Source organism: Lupinus angustifolius, chromosome LG17, assembly GCF_001865875.1.
Source record: "Lupinus angustifolius cultivar Tanjil chromosome LG17, LupAngTanjil_v1.0, whole genome shotgun sequence".
Lineage (NCBI taxonomy): Eukaryota > Viridiplantae > Streptophyta > Magnoliopsida > Fabales > Fabaceae > Lupinus > Lupinus angustifolius.
The window spans coordinates 13,159,665-13,177,057 of NC_032025.1; the positions used below are offsets into that span (position 1 = coordinate 13,159,665).

The 17,393-nt window shown below is 37.4% G+C and overlaps 1 protein-coding gene and 1 pseudogene across 2 annotated transcripts; one reads left to right on the top strand and one right to left on the bottom strand.

Annotated features, from left to right (window-relative positions):
- On the top strand, nt 236-5,724 carry LOC109331144 (annotated as a pseudogene).
- Nucleotides 6,283-17,070, bottom strand: LOC109331142 (platelet binding protein GspB-like). Of its 2 annotated transcripts, none has more exons than XM_019565457.1 (15): nt 16,971-17,070; nt 14,311-16,433; nt 13,700-14,215; nt 12,683-13,233; nt 11,993-12,471; nt 11,595-11,647; nt 11,399-11,506; nt 9,537-11,314; nt 9,253-9,361; nt 8,608-8,788; nt 8,394-8,461; nt 8,176-8,291; nt 7,306-8,106; nt 7,054-7,153; nt 6,283-6,640 (listed from the first exon to the last, which is right to left on the bottom strand). In XM_019565457.1, coding segments are annotated over exons 1-15 (6,996 nt in total). In that variant the 5' UTR covers nt 16,973-17,070; the 3' UTR covers nt 6,283-6,629. The 2 variants fall into 2 exon arrangements, with proteins under 2 accessions (XP_019421002.1, XP_019421003.1); XM_019565458.1 differs by having other exon boundaries at nt 8,608-8,782; nt 12,683-13,239.

A 17,393-nucleotide genomic window follows, 5' to 3' on the forward strand; every position in this document is an offset into this window, starting at 1 on the left:
ATGACAAACATTTTCATCCTAAGTTGCAAATAAAAAAGCTTTTTCTCCAATTATTATTGAGGGCAATGACATATTTAAAACTCAAATTTAAGAATAACTCCAAATATTTAATATAATTACATATCCATAACTCAAAGTTAATGCAACAAGTTGAACCAAATTGTTTAATTTGTGAGCTGATTAATTCCTAAGTACCCAAAAAAGGGAACGAATAAAGTTGAAAAAAATGAAATCTCTTCCTCAACATTCCCACTCACAATCTCACATTCATGCACACACACTGATTCTCATTTTCATTCACAATAAAATAATTCTAAAAAAAAACTTAAATTAGGGTTCTTCTTTTACCAACATCCAAAAATTCAGCTACTTTCATACCCACATTGATTCAATTCTCCCAACCTTGAAAAAGTTGCAGCTTTACTGCACTACACTGTCTCAGTACCCATTGGGGTGTTTCAAAATTTGAAATTCAAACTGAATCATCATTCAATCAACGAAACGATGATGTCTTTGGGTTCGATTTTTTGAACCCAAAAAATTAATCAAATGGGTGTGACTTTGTTACAACAACAAACCAATTTGAATGGGAAGAACGTGTGTTGGAGATCCACGACGAAACCAATTTCATTGTCAATGGTATGCGGATTTATGCTATTTGGGTTGGGTATGATTTCACTCTTAACTGGTCACATGGCTACTAATCTTGAATTGTATTCTCAACGATTCGTTCACCACAGTTTCTACTCCACATTGGTATGTATTATTATTTCTCTATCCCTTTGCATTGCATAATTTGCATTATTTCTATAATAAGCCATGGTTTTAGTATATGGAATTGTAAGCATTGGTCATGTTAGTTCATAATAATTTTAGTAAGGTTGACAAGTATTAGTCCCTTGTATGTAATATGTCATTTTATGGTAAAATCTAGACCGAGTTAGGATCTTTTCCATTAATGGAGAGGCAAATGCTTCAAAAAACAAAGAGAAATGCAACTTTCAATGACACATCTATCCATTTGATTATAATGAAATTATACGTTTGCCATTAAAAACAAGTGGAGAAACATGCACTTGCGTCTCCATTAAGGGAGAGGATCCTTGTTCGTCTAGACCCGCCTTGTGGGCTGGGTGATTATAAAGCCTATACCCATCTTCAGGGACAAGATCAAAAAAATAGTTTAGGGGCGAAAATTTAATTCATGTTAAAGAAAAATCTAAATTTCCAATAAAGACTCGTGAGAATATCTAAATTTCATCCTTGCATATATCTAATTTATATTAATCATGGTCATGTTATCATCTTATTATGCATACGTATATTTGTGTATATATATATCAAGGTTTTAAATAGCAATCATGGTTTTGGTGGTTTTGCGGTTTTCACGATCACAAATATCACAAATGATGCAATGTGGATTGCGATCGCTGCGGCATGATCTGTTCACAAGTTTTCACAAATAACATGAAAACTGGAGACGGTGGAGGGGTTGGGAGCAGCTGATTCTGTTATGTTTCGGCCGTTTCGTTCTGTGTTTCAAAACCTTGACATATATAGACACACACACACACACGGAGGAAAAGAAATCTTGGAGGGGGGGGGGAGCCATCCCTTTTTTCTTAACCTATTTCAGTCCTTGCTCATCTTAGTCACCAGAATTATAAGAACCGGCCATTTTAGTCGATATGTTTCGTAAGAGAATATATTAGTGCATGGAATTGTAACATGTCATTTATGGTAAGGGGCCTTAAAGAATTAAAAAATAGAAAGTGTTGTATTGGAAAATATTTTAATATATTAAATGCAATATTTTCCAATACAAAGTTTCTACAATTGACAGGGTGATTAACATTCCGCTTATGATAAACTCTAGACTCACCTTGTGGGCCTCGTGGAGGGGTCCCCTAGTGAGGCCCTTAGATGCCCCCGTTAATAGGGTCCGGGGAGGGAAATTGATATAAAGAGTATTGGCAAGGATCAAACCTACACCTCACACTGTATGTTCCCAACGCTTACCAACTAGGCTACATGTCATTGTAGTTTGTCATCTAAATTTATCCTTATTGACACAATAGTTGTTGGTCGCAGCGAAAGTGGACAGTGCTCCCGGGTAAACTTTACCTGCAAGTCAGAGATTCAATCTCGAAGTTGCCGCTTTGGGGTATGTTTTACCTAAGCATCACCTTCAGTAGGAAGGTTAGTCTCTAGCCATGTCTGTGGGATACCCGGTCAAAGACTAAAAATTTGATCCTCGTTTAGAACTAATTTGACTGAACAATGGTTTATATGACTGATCCTTACAATTTGAAGGACTAGTATGACAATTTGCTAAAATTAGGATTGACAGTATCAATGTTTATTGTTTTGGAGACTAAAACAATGATTTACTCTCTTTTTGTGTTGCTGTTGTGGTTTCAAAAAATGTTTTTCTTAATCTGTATGCAAACTTGTAGTGTAATTGACTTAAATCTTTGTAGGATGGAAATGGTCATGCCCCAATTGATATTTGGAAATCACAATATTCTAAATACTACTATGGATGCAAAGAAAGAGGACGAAGTTTTGCTCGGAAGTTTAATTCACCACCTTTTGTTTCTTGTTTGATAGCTGGTGACAAACAAGTACATTGAAATGCAATTTCTTTAATATATGGTGACCTTTTGTGAATCGTGAAGTGCTGAACTACATACTAACTTTTCTACATGTCACTTTCTATCTTCTTTCGGTAACTGGATAATGTAGCTGCTGTGCACGAGCGCAAGTCAAATGGCTACTTGCTTATTGCAACAAGTGGAGGATTGAACCAGCAAAGAACTGGGGTAAGTTGGACATAAGTTTTATGATATGCTACATTGTCATTTTTATATATATTAAATTAGCAAGTTCTTTCTTTGTAAATGACAATCATGTTCTCCTCTCCAGATCACGGATGCTGTTGTGGTTGCACGAATCCTTAATGCTACACTAGTTTTACCTGAGTTGGATCATCATTCTTTTTGGAAGGATGATAGGTAATATATATATTCAATTTAAAAATGATTATGTCCTGTTGTGTCCATGTCTCTTCGTGTCCAAGCTGAAGCAATATTTTTTAATTGGACATTTAAGACACGCATGTTGTACATTTGTCATGGAGAATCAAAATGATGTGTCCTTGCTTGATAGTTAGATTAGATTAGAGTTGATATAGTAAAGACAGATTAGGGTTATGTTAATAAAGACCAAACTTACCGCTTCATTTGGTAAAAACACTTTTGTTGAATACAGTGACTTCCTCAATATTTTCGATGTTAATTGGTTCATCACTTATCTCGCAAAAGATATTCCTATTGTTTAAAGAGTTCCTGACAAGGTCATGCGGTCAATGGAGAAACCCCCATATACAATGCGTGTCCCAAGGAAGTCAGAACCTGAATATTATCTTAATCAAGTTTTGCCAATACTCTTGAGGTGGCAAGTAAGGGCACTTCTTATAATTTATACGTGTTTGAAGTTTTCTAAATTATTTAAATAAAAGATGTTTTCATTCTATAAATGATTGTCATGATGAAACATTTCTGGTTAATGTGAGTTTGGAATCCTTCTGAATTTGGCTGTTGTGGTAACTGACTTTTGGGTAACTTTGCAGGTTCTGCAATTGACAAAGTTTGGCTATAGACTTACAAATGACCTTGACGATGAGTTACAAAAGTTACGTTGCCGTGTTAATTATCATGCGTTGAGATTTACAAAGCCTATACGACAACTTAGTCAAAAACTTGTTATTAGAATGCGAAAAATGGCAAACCGTTTTATTGCAGTCCATTTAAGGTATGTTAAATGACATCTGATTATAAAGTTTAAATTTAAATTCCATCTAAAGCAAAGTGATGTTGCATTACCATCAAAAAAACTTAATTTTAATATATAGAACTGTTTTCTTTACTTTGTTCTCTCTCACTCTTACTCTCGCGTCTCCTAATCATATAATCTGCCTATATATTTTTTAATCGTTCAGCTCTCCCAATCTCATTGGTTATTTCCCTTTTTATCAACTCCTTTATGGTTTTCTGAAACTAATTGTACATGAAGGATTCCAAAACGTGAATTCTCTGGTGCAACTTAATAATAACAATATGGCAGGTTTGAACAATGGCCTCTATAAAATGTATGGTTTCTCATAAATTAGAATGATTTATGCCAGGTTTGAGCCAGATATGCTGGCATTTTCAGGCTGTTATTTTGGTGGGGGTGAAAAAGAAAGACTCGAGCTTGGTGAAATCAGAAAAAGGTGGACAATATTGCCCGTAAGACTTCAATTCTCTGACTTCTGATGATAAATCTTATCATTTGAACTGGATGAAAGATGAGTTGATGACATTTTGACCTTTTTCCACCCATGTGATGCTGTCTCAAAGGAGTTAAAACCAGTTCTATACTGATATCAAATGCATGGGCCCTTACCTTGTGATAAAACAGGATTTCAACCCTGATGAGGAGCGAAAACGTGGGAGATGTCCTCTTACTCCTCACGAAGTGGGTTTGATGCTCCAAGCTCTCGGTTTTACAAATGACACATACCTCTATGTTGCATCCGGAGAGATATATGGTGGGGATGAGACCATGAAGCCTCTCAAAGATCTTTTCCCCAGCATGTATACAAAGGAGATGCTTGCCGAAGAAGAGCTGAAACCTTTTCTTCCATTCTCTTCCCGCCTTGCTGCTTTTGACTACATTGTTTGTGATGAAAGCAATGTGTTTGTCACTAACAACAATGGTAATATGGCCAAGATCCTCGCTGGTCAAAGGCAAGAATATATAACTTCACTCATTGTAGCTTTTTGTTCTTTGCTCTTGTTTCAAAAAATAAAGCTTAAATCTGATTCTTGTCCCTTATAAATATACCACTTTTTGGTTAAAGTGTATATCAACTGTGTTGCTAATGTCATTTTGTACATAATAGGAGGTAGATGGGTCACAAAAGAACCATCAGACCAAATGCAAAGAGGCTTAGTGCACTGTTGTTGGAAAGGCATAAACGGGATTGGGATACCTTCGCGAGAAAAGTTAAGGCATGCCAAAGAGGATTCGTGGGAGAGCCAGATGAGATGAAACCCGGAAGAGGAGAGTTTCATGAATATCCCAGCTCCTGTGTGTGCGAGAAACCCTTCATTGATAAGAACTGAGCGAAGATGGTCACCATCCGCCGAAACTTGCTGCTAGAAACATGACAGTGGAAATAGACTCCATAATGGATGGAGGAAATGAAGAAAGTGACAAAGTGGGAGAGGGTCCAACATTTGATAAAGGGAAGCAAGGAATAAGTTTCCTTTAAAGTGAGGTTGACTGTACATGGATAAAGTAAAAGAGTATCCACCACTGATTAGTTAAAATGCATACTGAAAAACTAATCAGAGGTAAAAAACTTGTAGATGTTCATTTTATACTCAAACTCACCAATCATGGTGGACTCACCCTTGTAACTTCAGATCAAAGTTTTGACAAAGAAGTGATAGAGTTTTTGGTGCTAACTTATGTAGTCACGGCCTTGGTGGAAATTTAGTTCATTCATATTTGTGGATGACTCAATTTAGATCATGTATAGGACTACAGGGGTATAAGCCATGGGTTGTGTTAATAGATATGCTGGCTGCAGATTTTATGTAATATTTTATAGGCTAATTTATTTGTGACATAATTGTTTACTCCCGTGCAACGCAATGATGAGAAGAGAACGATATGAACGACCTAATTCACAATATTTACTGAGTGAGAGGTATAATCACTTTGAACCTTGAAAATTCCAATCCAATTATATTAAATCTCATTAAATTGAAATAACTTGAGAAACAAATTAAACATTTCACTTAAAATAAAAAGTAGAGAACCTTAATTTAAATATTTTGTTTTATTTCGATTTGAAAATGGTGGATAGATATCACTTAAACATAATTATTAAATATTTTGAGGAACATCCAATTTGAATATCGATATATAATTTACTAAATATTTTACTTTATTATTAAAAATATTTATTATTAATTAAATATTCTTATATAATTATTAATTAAATATAACCTAATATATGATCTCTACTAGTTTGATATCCAATTAGAGTTTCATAACATTGCTTCTAGGTTTTTCTCAACTAATTTACTGCGGTAATTTAACAGATTAGCAACTTTTTTAATCATTACCCAACTATTTCCTAACATTGAATTTGATAAAGGTTGAACCAGAAAATATTTGAAGTGAAAATTGAGATTTAGGAAATGAGAAAATCGGAGGAACAAAAGACACGTACAAGTGGATGCCTAATTCAGTGGTGAAGCATGACTTCACTATCTTGATCATATCAGCAAACCTCTACAAACCAGTCAACATTGATGATTTAAATTCAATATACAGCCTACAGTGCATTTTATGACCGACATGGATCATATCATATAATGTAAATATGGTTAAATCAACATGAACATCTACCATAATAGTCTCTTCCTAAACCCAAGGAAGCAATAATTTTCATTCCTATGTTCTCTATTATAAAATGTACACATTTATATGTTGAGACTGAATGTAGTGAGGTCATTTAATGACAGTTGGTCCTTCAACTACAGAGCATCATTGCAACTCCTTTCAACCTTTGGTTATTTATTACCTGTGTTACAATTAATCAATTAGTTGAAATGTAAAATAGATTCATCAAGCAATAAAAGCAGGCGATTCAAGGAAAAAGAAGGTTTGGTGCATGATGCTCCCACCAGGTTAGATCAATAGAAGGAAAGATGTATGTCACCTTGCCCTCGCAGGTGAACATCTTCATGTGTCATTGTTTGTGATTGGTCAGAAAAATACTTAATTATCAAAAAAATTAAATATATTTTTTTTAACCAATCACAAAGAGTGACACTTTGTGGGACAGCGGATGTACTCCCTGCCCTCACAGGTGGAGATAATGTTTTCAGGATTTGAACCTATGACCTCCAACTAAGGCCGCTCCTTACTGTTGCATCAAGGTACACCCTCTTAAAAGCAAGGAACTCAAGGAAAACTATAAATAGAGATTCTCACCCCTAGAAGCATTGCGATTATGAGTATTGTGACCCTTGTCATGATGAGGACCAGAAGGAATCTTTGAGATGATTAGAGAGCTCTGTAATCCTTCTAGTAGCTGCCAACCCACCCACATTAGGCACAAAGCAAGAGATATATAAATTTACAATTTTTAAAGAAACGTCAGGTAGTTAAAAATGGCTGATTTCCGTTTTTGAAATATGAAAAAAAAAATCATTAGAGATTATAACAAGGCAGGCATGCACTTACTCTTGACGTTGGCTGGATTCTGCGATTGGATCTACGAGGCTCCACGACATCCGATGTTGATTTCACCAAAGCCCTCTCCGCCTCAACCTTACCCAAAGTCCTACCAGCAGGAGCAAGTTTTCCTTTACTTGCCCTTGATGCTGGTGTCTTTTTAGTGGGATGAGAATCAGCTGAAGTTGCATGCGACGAATACAAGATTGACCCCCCTACAGCTCCACTGGTTCCAGAATGGGATGAACTCACAGATGCAATCTTAGGAGAATCCTTGATCCCTGTACGACTTATCATATCATTAGAACGAGACTTTGATAAAGAGTTTTCTTTTGGTGGGATCACTCTACCAAAAGCAGTCAGTGGCTTTCCAGACTTGAAGGTCTTCAGTTTTGTGTCAGCCCCTACTTTCTCTTTGGCATCAGTTTTGCGTGATCCTGAACCTCGAGGTAGCATGAAATTTGCAAGCTTAACTGAATCATTTCCATCATTAATCTTTCCTGTCCCATCTGCAACATAATGCTTGCTTACATCCATATATTTCCTTTTCTTCCCAAGTTTAGGAATACCGGAAATCACTCTTGACCCTTCTTTTTGAGGACCACTCCTTGCCATTCTCTGTGCATTGGGTTTATTTTCATTCTTACTGCCAATATTAAAAACTTTCTCATTTTCAGCTAAATTAAGTAAGCTCGAGACGCCAGCATTTACTGGCTCTACAGCATCAATTCCTTTTGAAATTTTATCTTTCCCTTTTACTTCTAATGCAGGACTACCCCGCTTAGGCCGTTTTTCATTTGGTGTGTCACCCTGCAATCAAAATGTACAATTCAGCATGGACAAGCATGAAGTCAAGAAAATCAGTAGTTGACAAAGTACCTCATGGGTAGAACTGGATTTTGCTCCTATCCTGGAAGGCTCAATCCACTTCCCATCCTTCCAAATAAGGGATGGACGGAGATGCCAAGTTCTGACAACTGATGTTTCTCCACTAGCTGCAAAAAGCCAATTAGAATATGTATTTCCAGGAAGCATGATCTAAAAATTGTTAAGCACAATATAAAGCAACATTAGATCAAATCAAATAATGTACATACATGGAAAGTGAACAGTTAATGTCGTTTCATCTTTCTTGTTCTTATCTGTAATAACTCCTTCCTGCCAGCTGATGAAAAAAAACCAAATGTAAGCTAGCTGCAACTGCCAAACATATATGTAATGCATATATGGATTATGGTATATAACATAATGTCATAATGACTATGTATAAACATCAGTTTCCATCATCCCTTGAAAACTAGACAATCATACCTTTCTTGTATCCATGCATCAACGTTATCCCCAACTGACCAAGTATAATCTACCATAATTGTTCTTCGTCTCTTCCTAGTTCCTTCATTATGCAAACCTGTAAGAGGACGAGCAATGCGTATCTTGGGGGGTTTGTCTCCTTCGCTTTTAAGTGAAACCCACTCCTTTAAAGGTCCTGCACCTAGAAAACAGTGAAATTTATTTATTTAACCTTTTACTGCACAATGAAAGAAAATACAATTGTATGAGACCTTCATTTGAAATGACAGGTTATTCATTAACCTCCAAGATGCGTACACATAGGAAACAAGGTGAATATCATATATACACAACTTATGAGTATTCAGATACAAATTGCTACATCTATTATCAAAGCCTCAATTAAGAATGATGTATAGAGCCCATGACAAAAACCTTAAGAATATAGCAGACATAGAGTTATACAACTTGATCTAATAGCTTTTACATTCCAGTGTTTCTAATTCTAGAAGAGTCCTGAATGCACAAAAATGAGCCTAAATCCATAGGCTCTTACATGAACAGAAAAAAATTGGAAAATAAAATCAGTAGTTTTTCTCAGTGTTCAAGTAGTTAATAAGATATTTAATTCTCATTAAAGAGCAAGCATGCATAAGCTTGACCAACCTTCATCAGCTAAAAGCACACTGTAGCCAACATAAGCTTTATCATCCTTCAAGCTCAATATATTGCCAGTGAACCATGCCGCCTTAAGTTCTCCCCCATCTTTGAAAACCTGATAAACAATTATATGATTTCTTCAGTTAGCTAGGAGGAAATCTAATTTATAAAATTTCTTAAATTGTTAAGCACACAAGCAATTTTCATTAAAAACTAGGACTTATTCATTGGCATTAATCTGGCAACTTGAACTAAATCAACGTAAAAAAGCAAATAATCCAGGAGAAAACCTCTACAAGTGAGCCTTCCTTCATGTTATTTTCCTCCATATTATCAGATCGGTTATCAACAGCCAAAGAAGCCTGAATTTCAGTCCCAGATTCAGGAAGCACATCAATGGGATTGACCAAATCGGAAACCTTGCAGCGCTTTGATCCTCTTGAACTCTTTCTGTTGATGTTAATAGAAGTGGAAATGCCATCAATGGATCTCATAGGATCCTGTGACCTCTCATCTTGCACCATATGAAGAGGTGACTTCACACTTGCAACAATTTGCTTCCTCGTTTCATCAGATGAAACATCTATGTTACATGTACGAGAAGATTCAGGTCTATCTCCAACATTGTCAATGTTCACTAGACCTCTGGTCATGCCTTCCAAAATACCTGCTTGCTGGGAAGACTCTTGGGCTGCATTCCAACAGCCCTCTGGACCAGCTTCTACTAAGTCACTTAATGGCACAGGATCACCCATAGTTACAATCTTTCCAGCCTGTGATACAGCTTCTGCTGCCAGCTCAGCAGCCTTCACAATAGCATCCAAATTTTCAGCTTGTATTCTGGCAGCTGAAGCAGAATCCACTCTCCTTCTAGCAGCCTCCTTTGCAGCGACAATAATAGAGCTAGAGCTACTGGTTCCATTAGAACCCTTCAAGATAGAAGCGGGGGTCGCTTTTCCAATGTCACTCATACCCTGCTGAGGAGAAGAAAATTGGCGAGAATTCTCATAATCAGACAAGACTAATGCTTCATCAACCATCAATTTTGCTTGCAGTGCAGCATTTGATGCAACATTGGCAGCTGCAGCTGCTGCCTTTGCAACAGCAGCTGCTGCTGCAACTGCAACTGCTGCAGAAGCTAATTTGGTCTCAATGTCTGACACTAGTCCAGAGTTTCTCTGATTATCCAACTGTTTCCATATCTCAAGGCTATGATTCACCGCAGCAGCAGAAAGAGCAGAAGCTTCCTCTGCATTTATCCTAGCCTCTTTAACTTTCTTAAGAGTCTCATCTGATAGAATCCTATTTTCAACATTCCAGTCACTTTTGCTGTGACCAACAAGAGACATAGGAGAAACAGACACGACTGGTTTTTCAACAGTAGTTACTGGCACATTCCCAACAGGGGTTGCAATCGCCACAGCAGTAGATATATGGCTACTGAAATCAGGAGTTGCCTGTAGTGGAGTGTGAGATTGCAAAGCTTTCTGGCCAAGGTCCTCAGAAATCATAACTTTTTTTCTTTTTTTGGGCTTTGGATCTGAAGAGTGCTGAGCATGTGATACCATCACATTGCCAGTATCAAGCAGAGGAGTAGTTGCTACAGAGATACTCTGTAGACATGCACTGGAAGCTGGCAAACCAGGTGGAACATTCTTTATAGCAGATGAAGGAGGCAGAGAAGATCCTTTAACTGAACTTAACTTGATTGTTTCTGTGACAGGTGATGCGGAAAGATGGGAACTATTATCAGGTGCAGGATAAGGAGAAGCAATCCATGGTACACGAGGGGGGGCTTGGGATATCCAAGATGTGGTATGTCCAAGAAAGCTTCTTGGCGGAGTTTGATAAGGATGTAAAGAAGCAAGTGTCTGGGCATAATCGACTACAGAACCTCTCGCAAGGGCACTAGATTGCAGGGAATCGTGAGAGGGGGTTAATAGACTCCAAACAGGAGATGAAAGAGATATTGATGGGTTTACAATTGGTGGAGTTGCCTTGTTGCTGGCACGGCCAAGCGGTGAAGACATAGCTTTTCCTTTAACTGTCAAATCAGTTGTTCTTGGACCTGCAGATTTCAATTCTCAATGAGTTACAAAATAAAATCAGAGTAAAATTAAACGAATTTAAACCTATATATAACATGAGGTACCAGATCGTGATTGCAGAGGTGTTTCTGGGTTACCAGGATGAGATTTTTGACCATGCTGCCTTTCTATGAAGGAACACCAGACACTCTCCCACATGCTCCTTCCACCATCTAATAAAAGTACAATTTCTAGGAGGTCATTATCTGGTTATAAACAAATAACAGAAAAGACCATGCAAAGGGTCATAATTAAAAAAACCTTGGCCCCCAAAAGCTGCTATCATGTGCACCTCATCAGGAACAATGCCTTGACTGCAGCAACATCAATGAGAAAATTGGCACAATGATTATCATACTGGAAAGTATAGAACATTTCAAGCTGACTAAAAAAAGATCTCATGAAAATACACTTGTGGCAAGCATAGTGAATGAATTAGTACAGAATATGTTTAAGGTTCAGCAACCGATTAAAACTGAGCCTAACAATAAAACTGGTGAAGACTTAACCGCTTTTCAGCTAACCATGTGGGAGTGACAGTGTCAGGATCAGGTGGGGAATGGATAAGAAAGCACTTATTCTTAAGCACACGAACATCACGTCTATGTAACATCAATAAAAATTAAACAAAATACAACATAACCAACATTTGAACTCACATCAAAGCTCCATAGACAAAGATCTGTGCACGGAGTTGTATTTGCTGAATATCCATGAAAGGCTGTTGAAAGAGAACTGGTAGAGAAGCAGAAGTATTCAAATCTAGAAGGCCAGATGTGGAAGAATTCAAAACAGCAAATGGCTTTGTACTGTTGGAATCACCATGCCCATATTGCTGCACCTCATTGGAATGCATCCGCTGAAAACCAGGAGGTGGGCTCAGGGAAACACTAGTTGATCCACCCTCTTTTTCTGACTGTCTTGCGAGAGGTTTTTCTTTGGCTTGACGTCTTTTTCTAGAAGATTCCTTTCCAGGTGTCTTATTAGATACTCGCCTAGTTTTGCGCTCAGGTGTGCCTTTAGAAACACTATGTGTTACCTCACCATCAGATATTGGTGGACTCCCATGGGAGATGTTACCTGCAATTTTGGTTTTTGCAGTACCTAGCCCAGAAGCCAATGGAGATTCATCCAAAACCTTCAATAATAAGGAAGAGGAAGAAGAAAAGGAATAATTTTATCAGATCACTTCATAATCAAAACTGCAGAATGAATCTGGCAACGAATCTTTCAGGAAGCCCTTTTCCAAGTTCAGGGGGAAACTAAACCTTGAAATATAAGCAATATGGATAATAAAATTCAAGATGACAATGCTTTTAGACTTTATTATGAAATGCAATAAGAATTACCATTGGTGCTTTGTTGGCTGCAGTAAGCGGAAGTGGTAGCCTCTCGCCAACATCTTTTCCTTCTATAGTCAGATCTGCATTGACTTTTTGAGACGAATTTGAAACTGGACTTACCTCAGAAGTTAAGCTTCTCTCATCTTTAGATGCATCGTTCCCCTTAGGATCATGAGCAGGAGTCAATGTATTTGTTGCATCCGTGTGTAAGTCAGAAACTGGAGAATTCAGACTACAAGATGCCTTAACTTTCGTAGTCAAATCTGCATTGGCTCTTTGGGACACCTCAGAAGTTAAGCTTCTCTCATCTTTAGATGCATCATTCCCCTTAGGATCATGAGCAGCAGTCGGTGTATTTGTTGCATCCGTGTTTATGTCAGAAACTGGAGAATTCAGACTACAAGAAGCCTTAACTTGATTTCCATTCTTTTCAGTTTCAGGAGTGCTTCCAAATGTAATAGAAGGAGTGCAAGTACTATTGGTAAGATAGGCAGGAGAACCTCCAGTCTCATGCAACTCAACGTGAGAATCAGGTACATGAGAAGAAGAGACAGGACCTTCATTTATAAATAAAATGTCAGCTACAAAATTAATCTTGTAATAGGCATGGAAACTTTTTAATGAATGTTAGGGCAAAAAGAACATGAGATGAACATTACAATTAACTCACAAAGCACATAGTTTAAACTTATTATATCCAACAATTCTACCACCAAAAGATGGATTAACTTAAAAACAGGACAAGACAGAACAGGAAACAAATATTTTCCACAGTTCCACCCAATGGTTGACTACCTCCTTTGCTACGTACCAACAGAGTCAGAACAAAATAAGAATAGACAGGGTAGATCGATCACATACAAGATAAGTAGAGAAATAACCAGGAAGAAGATGCCCCAATCATATGCACTAAACAGACCATTAGTAAGAGTCCAATGTTTGTAATGACAACTAGTTAAAAAAAGAACTCAGATGGGGCAATGAGAGTAAATATGGCCATCATCACACTTGATTAAAGATTACCTGAGAATTTTGAGGGTGACTTGTGGTGATTCTCTTCTATTTTCTCCTTGTCATCATTAATAAAAGGAACTGTATCTTCATCACTCGGTTTCTCTATTGATTTACATTGATCTGGAGCCACACCAACCTCTTTAGTGGACTCTTGATTAACATTATAATTTTGTGTTCCTTCAGGTTCAATCTTCTCAGTAGCAGTAGTCCCTGGATTCTGCAGATGATTGCTTATTGTCTCGCATAATGGTTGTCCAGAAGTGTCTGACAGATTATGTGTTTCAGTTCCAGTAGCAGGACAAGGAGAAATTTCATGTTTGGGAGACAAAACAAGGGACAACAATCCTGCTACCTCAGCTATTTTGGCTTCAGACTTTTCCTTTACATCAAAACATACAGGCTCAACAAGCACTGTCCTTTGAACTTCCTTGTGATCTATAACTTCATGTGTGGAAACAACTCTGATAGGTGGAACATCTATTTTACAAGATGTTGAACTAATAGTTTCTGATGTAAGATTTGAAGCTGAAAAATAAACTTTGGAGTTAAACTCTATACGAGTTAGATCTTATCATATATTAAACTAACTTAATTTTGTGAAGTAATTAATTATAACATACCAGAACTATTGACAGGCATGACATCAACCACTGATGCTGTGGATGTTGTCAACTCATTTTCCAAGCTACCTGCTCTAAGAGATGATGAGCCAGATCCCTTAACAAGATGGGATTGGTAAACATCACAATGCATTTCACTAGAATCAAGAGGGGCCTTTTTACTCTCTTGATTATTGATAGAAACATCTTTACAGATTTGTCCATGGTCACTCTGTCTGTCAGGTTCATTGTTTTCACATAATTGAGCTGCCTCACCTAAAATGCAAGGTTTTGTAGAAGCCACCACACTGAAACTGGAAAAATCTCCACCCTCTTTATCACTATTACTTCCGCCCACAATAGCAATGTTATTGTCCACCACAGAAAACTTAGATGCCTCTGACTTGCTTAATAAAATTTCTGTATCCATGTGTTGACCAATGTTCAATAACATGTTTTCATTACAAACACTGCTCTCGCCATACTTCTTCTCAATAGTATCCACATTCAGCTGGAAACTAGGACTAGTCCCATGACAAGAATTATGGACTTTAACTTCTAGACCCTTAGAACTAGAATCATCATTAATAGCAGTAACCTTTAGCGAGTCACAAATACGTAGTGCAGATTGACCTTCCATCACTGCACCTTCACTTGCATTGCCCTGAGGCAGATCTCTGATACATGTATCTTCACAGCATGTTTCATCTTTCTGCAAGTCAGAAATACCATCGGATACCATCCTGAAGGAGTCCACAAAACTACTCATCCCAGTCTCAAGGCCCTCAGGTACCTTCTCACTTTCCAAAGCTTCATTCACAGGGACTGAACAAAGAGGATTAAATGTATGATGTGCTCCGCACCCAACTGCATTTCCATCCAAAGTTTGAGTGTCTACATCAGACTCATTGTTTATCACAGAAGATCCCACATCTTGCTTATCAGTTTCTATTTGTGAAGAACTGTCCCCCTCATCACTCCTACCAACTACTTGATTTTGACCGTTTTGAATGTTTGAGACATCAGAAGTAGAAGAGACGTTCTCTGGAAAAGCTGCAGTAATATTAGTCTTCACCCCAGAAGTAGATGAGACATCCTGAGTTTCTTTGTCAAGAGAACCATCAGCAAGAGTCTCAACTTCGCTGTTGTTTGTATCATTATTTTTGACATCAGTACAGTGACTATCCCCAGGCAAAGGCAAGTCAATATTTCTGTGGATATATTGTGGTCGAAGGTGAGTTGAACTTCCATCTTGAGTTTCTTTGTCAAGAAAACCATCGGCCAGAGTATCAACTTGCCTTTTACTTGTATCATTACTTTTGCCATCAGTAAAAAGACTACCCCCAGGCACGGGCAAGTCGATGTTTTGTGGATGAAGATGACATGAACTTCCATTTTGAGTTTCTTTGTCAAGTGAACTATCAGCCAGGGTCTCAAATTGTCTTTTGTTAGTATCGCAATTTTTGCCATCAGTAAAGAGACCATCCCCAGGCACACGCAAGTCAGTGTTTCTGTGAACGTCTTGTGGTTGCAGGTTACTTGAACTTCCAACAATGGATCTTTCATTACCTTGGGTAAGTCCAGCCAGAGACTGCTCCATTTCAACATCATCCTTAGATCCAGACAACTTTTCATCCACACAACCAGGTGGCTGTGAATCTACAGCAATATCTTTAAATTCATTTTTATCATCAGACTTTTGATTGGGCTCCATTTGCTTAGTTAAGCATGCTAGTTCATCGCAGGCATCAGATTCCAGCATGACAGCTTGTCTAGGAATAAATTCTTCTTGTCCGACAGACTTTAATAGCATTTCAACAGATTCCGAGGAAGTGGCCTCAGACCAAACATTGTTATGTCTTGATATAGAGCAAGATTCGGCTGCAGTTGAACTAAACTCTATGGCACTACTTCCCCTGGAGTATGCGTCAATCCACTGGTTATCTTCGTTACTGTCAATGCCAAGAAAAACCTCAGTTTCAACCAAACTATCAAATCTTAAATGTCCTTGAAGGCTTTCATCAAAATCAAACTTCGGGAGAGCATATGGCCTTAATAATGGTGGGAATTTGGTGCTTCCTTCACCAGCTAAATGGAGATTCTGGTTTTGAAAATCATTGTCATCATAATCCATGGGTGTATCCCTAAAACAAATAAACATATTAGAATTAGAGACACAACAAATGTGTGCTTATACTTGATAAAAATATATGAAAAAATAGACAGATAAATATGTATGTAGACAAATAAACAAGGAAACATGGTAGGTGCACACAGCACATGAGATCCACCACATAGATATATATGCTTTATCAGCATACACACAAACACAAATACATGAAAAGTTTAAAAGGTTGATGCATAAAAAACAACCCAAAGAGATTACTGGCACACTTCGGCATGATAGCAACCACTCAGGATGCTGATGACTGCTTTGGAACACACACAACATGAAGTAGTGTAATATATATCGTCACTTTAGCAGAAAGTAACTTAACCATTTAAGCACTTTCCCATACATAATTTACAATATGAAGGGAATTCAAAAAATTACCTAACATAGCTTAACTAAAAAGGAACTAAATATTATATGAACTCGTAACAAATAACTTAGGTGCCCCAATGATAATGTATCTATTTAATGCACAACTGATACATGTTGAATGGCTTCAATTTCATACATTGCATCGAAAAGTTAACACAGCTATCATGCAGTAAGAAAGCTTCTGCATAGTGCCATAATAGCACTCAGGTGTCCCTTCATGGCTTCTTTCCTTCAACCTATTTTATTAAAGAGCAGTTCTATATGTCACAATTTTTACATGAAACTACTCACAAATGGCTTGTAGAACTAGCATCCCCTTGTTTTTTAGACCAAAATGTAATGGATAAGAGAAGTAAAGGTAACCTGTTGTTAGATATCATACCATATCATTCATAAGCACTCCCATAGAAAGTTTATCATGACAAATAGCATTATTCATATTAAGATGACAACTGCAAATATGGATACAAGTAACAGTTTAAGAAGTAATAACTCAGCGAACTCTGCTGTTCTATATCAAGTCTCAATTAAAAGAAGTAAACTATGTTCTTCAAGGTTC